At 46.5% G+C, this 4,157-nt stretch overlaps 1 protein-coding gene across 1 annotated transcript; it reads left to right on the forward strand.

Annotated features, from left to right (window-relative positions):
- Positions 1-1,885: 1,885 nt before the first annotated feature.
- On the forward strand, positions 1,886-4,157 carry LOC138748340 (probable G-protein coupled receptor 139). The gene is made up of 2 exons (XM_069908358.1): positions 1,886-1,919; positions 3,256-4,157. The coding sequence occupies exon 2, from the start codon at positions 3,333-3,335 to the stop codon at positions 4,155-4,157; it is 825 nt and encodes a 274-aa protein (XP_069764459.1). The 5' UTR covers positions 1,886-1,919; positions 3,256-3,332.

Raw genomic sequence — 4,157 nt, forward strand, 5'->3', positions numbered from 1 at the left:
AGGCGGTGATGCATTTACCTAGGATGCTCTCGATACATCCTCTATAGAACATAGTGAGGATGGAGGGTGGAAGATGAACTCTTTGCGGGAAGTAGAGGCGCTGCTGGACTTTCTTGCCTATGGTACTGGTGTTGACCAGTTGAGATTCTCTGCAAAGTGCACTCCAAGGAACTTGATACTCTTGACGACATCAACGGTAGAACCATCAATGGTCACGGAGCATGCCACACCCCACCCGCACCGAGCCTTCCTAAGGTCGACAACCATCTCTTTAGTTTTTTTGACGTTCATGAACAGGTTGTTGGCTCTGCACCAGTCCGTTAGCAACTGCACCTCATCTCTGTACACTGAATCCTCATTCCTACTGATCAGGCCCACCATGGTCGTGTCATGAGCGAGCTTGATGATGTGGTTCAAGCTGTGTTTAGCTACACAATCGTGGGTTGGCAGAGCGAACAGCAGTGGATTCAGCACACAGACCTGGCGGTGGGGAGATGGGGGCCCCGTGTTCAGTCTGATGGTCATGATGGTGCTGTTACTGAGCCAGACTGCCTGAGGTCTCCCCAACATGAAGCCAAGAATCCAATTGCAGAGGGAGGTGTTTAGACTCAACTGTGGTCCGATCGTGTTGAATGCTGAGCTGAAGTCAATAAACAGCATTTGAACATACAAGTCCTTGTTTTCCAGGTTTCCTTATTTCCCGCATGAGTCCCAGCTATTCCTGCCTGTTTGAGGACAATCCATGCTGCAACCTACATTGGCAAGACCCCTTAACTCTTCCTCTGGTATATCGACGACTATGTTGGGGCTGCATCGTTCACCCACGATGAGCTTGTTAACTTCATCCACTTTGGGGTCAATTTCCACCCTGATCTCAAACTCACCTGGTCCATCTCGGACCACACTCCCCCTTTCCTGGATCTCTCTGTCTTCATCTTGGGAGCCAAGCTTTATTACAAACCCACTAACTCCCACTTCCTCACATCCTGTCCCCTGCAAGGATTCCATCCCCTTTTCTCAATTTCTCTGTCTCCACTGCATACGCTCCCAAGATGAGGTCGCCTAACCCAGATCTTCTGAAATGTCTGCCTTCTTCCACAAACACCCTCACCTGCATTTCCTCCATTTCCTGCCCCTCCTGCCACAAACATAGAATTCCCTCATCCTCACCTACCACCCCACCAGCCTCCGCATCAGACAAATTATACTCCCGACCCACCCAGCCGTCCCTCCTCCCCGATCGCTGCTGTCTCCTCCCTCCCTTCTCCACCTATTATCTGCTTTTGCCACCACCCCCACTTGCCCTGCCCCTTCTTCTCCCCCTCCCCCATCCTTTTGTTGGGATCCCGAAATGTTGGTTATGTATTTTTGCCTTTGCTACGTAAAGGACACTATTTCCCTTGGTGAGATTCTCCAGCAGTTTGTTTTAACTTCAATCACGGTGTGTACAGATTTTCGTGTTTTACTATAGATGACGGTCGACATAAATTCAGTGGGCAGAAAGGCCGGCTGTTGTGGTGTACGACTCCTTGAGTCTAATGCTCAATTTGCCAATATTTGAAGCAGATAATCTTATTCCAACCCTGTATCTCATATTCCTCATTAACCGTTTCTGTTCTCCTTTGCCAGTTTACGTTTAATTGGCACTTTCCAGTTACACAAGAGGGAGATGATTTGCATGTTGCAATCTGTTCTATTTTTAAATAAAGATAACTATTTGGAAGGTGTTGCAACCTCTAGACCTCCCCAGAGATTCGCAGCGTATAAATGAAATGTTCGGGGTCGGCATCAGCTCAGAGCTCCATTCAGAGAGATTGCCCGCAGCACGAAGATACGTCTTCTCACGCAGAACATGCATCTCCCAGTTCAAGTTGCCGCGAAGATATGGTACACCATCATTGCCATTATTGGTGTTCCTGGTAAGTGCATTTCACTGCGTCTGTGTGGGTGAGTCCAATGGCCAGCTCTCTCCCAGTTGCTTCACCACTGCTGTGTCTGTTCTCAGGAATACGTTTTCCACTCCAGCCCCTCTGAACTATGTCCATCTCCTTCTGGATACAAGGCTTAGCCCTTCCTTCACCTCTCTCCCTCCATGCTGGTCAATAAAATCAGGCCTGGATGAACCATGAAGCAAAATGAGTAGGTGCCGAGGGCACCAAGGGAAGAGGGACTCCACAGATGTTTTTTTCCCAGTCCCCGATTTACCAGGGAGCAGCTGAACGAGGACCCCAAAATTTATATTGGTTTCTATTGCCCTAGTTATAAGTTAATATTTCCTTATATTGCTTACTGCTATTTAGTGTAAAATAAAAATTTTAAACTGATTATATTTAATATAGTTGTGGAAGTAAACTAAAGTTTTAATCTATTATTTCACATTCAGTACTTATTGAGTCTTAATATCCTGTCAGTCTGACCCTGGAAGGGTCGAGAGGTAGTCGTTGTTGGGCTGTGTTTAGGACCTCAATTGGCCTTAATCCTGCCCTGAAGAAAACCCTTCCCTGCACCTCCTCCATTACCCCACTTCTGCTCCCACCCAATCTCTTCTTCTGATGCAACAGGGATAGTGAGTCTTCTTGAGAGAGATCTCGCTGTTAAGTGGTCAAGGTGATAGATAGGCATTGAAGAAAGCCTCCATGCGTGGCTTCATTAACTGTGGGATGGAACACAAGAGGAGGAGAATGATTGTTCCAGCAATTGAAGATGTTTATGGGGTCTCACCTGGATTATCGTGTGTAATATGCGTTGCCACACTGCAGAACAGGATGGGATTGGTGTGGAGAGGTTGCAGAGGAGATTCACCAGCATGATACATACACACAGGGGAGAGAAGACATTGGATAATGGAGCAAATATAAACAACTGGATGGTGGAAGTTGGAGGGTCGATAGTGGAAGGAAAACAATTGTCAACATTTCTGGTCAGATCCCTTCATCCAGACTTGATGAAGTAACAGTGAATATCAGTTCAATTTCGGGTTCCAACCCAAATTATTAACTATTCTATTTCTCCAACTGATGCCCCTCGACCTGCTGAGCTCCTCCAGTAGAATTTGTTGTTGCGTTTTTTTTAAACATGAGGATATTGTTGCCTATATTGGATCAGTTTAGTTTTAAAGAGAGATTACATGGCCAATATACAATCGAGCATAAAGTTTGTAAGCTGGTTGGGGCTTTTGGCAAGATTTTATCTTGTGTAATGAGGCAGGACGACTTGCACATTCTGACCCATTTTATCCTCTCTCTTGCTTTGCAGTGAATTTCGTGGCGATTGTGATCCTGTCCCGGGGTAAGTGCGGGCTCTCCCCTTGCACCACCCTGTACCTGGTGGCCATGGCAGTGGCGGACCTCTTGACCATCGTCACCCAGGTCATACTACGGCGCATCAATATTTATTATTTCCCCTGGAACTTCCTGCGCATCACGCCCGTCTGCAGTGTGCTGTTTGTCCTCAGGCATGCGGCCAGGGGCTGTTCTGTCTGGTTCACTGTTACTTTCACCTTTGATCGATACGTGGCCATTTGTTGCCAGAAGTTAAAAAATAAATACTGCACCAGGAAAACCGCGGTGGTGGTTCTGACGATAACTGGCACTCTGGTCTGTTTAAAAAATATTCCCAAATACTTTATTCTGAAACCTTGGGTAATCATCGACGGTATTCCTTGGCTGTGTATATTTAAGCCGGAATATTTCTCTCAGCCGGAATGGGTGGGATTTGACTGGTTTGACGCTGTTTCAACCCCATTGCTGCCTTTCGGATTAATCTTGTTGTTTAATGTTCTGACCGTCAAACACATTCTGGTTGCCAGTCGGGTACGCAAGGGGCTAAGAGGTCAAAGCAAGGGAGAGAAAGGCAGTGACCCCGAGATGGAGAACCGCAGGAAGTCTATTATTTTACTCTTCACGCTATCGGGCAGCTTCGTCCTCCTGTGGCTGTCGTACATTATAGATTCCTTCTTTTATTCCATCGCTGGCATCGCAACCAGGGAATACAACAGTTCTCAATACAACTTTCGTTATGTGGGAGTCATGCTTCTACATTTAAGTTGCTGCACTAACACATTTATCTATGCTGTGACTCAGTCCAAGTTCAGGGAACAGCTCAAGAACTTGGCAAAGTGTCCTGTACCTTCAATTATCCAACGAATTTATCAATAA

The sequence above is a fragment of the Narcine bancroftii genome, chromosome 13 (assembly GCF_036971445.1).
Source record: "Narcine bancroftii isolate sNarBan1 chromosome 13, sNarBan1.hap1, whole genome shotgun sequence".
NCBI lineage: Eukaryota > Metazoa > Chordata > Chondrichthyes > Torpediniformes > Narcinidae > Narcine > Narcine bancroftii.

Excerpts from the sequence above, each read along its gene's own strand:
- LOC138748340 (XM_069908358.1), top strand. The coding sequence starts at position 3,333 with ATGGCAGTGGCGGACCTCTTGACCATCGTCACCCAGGTCATACTACGG.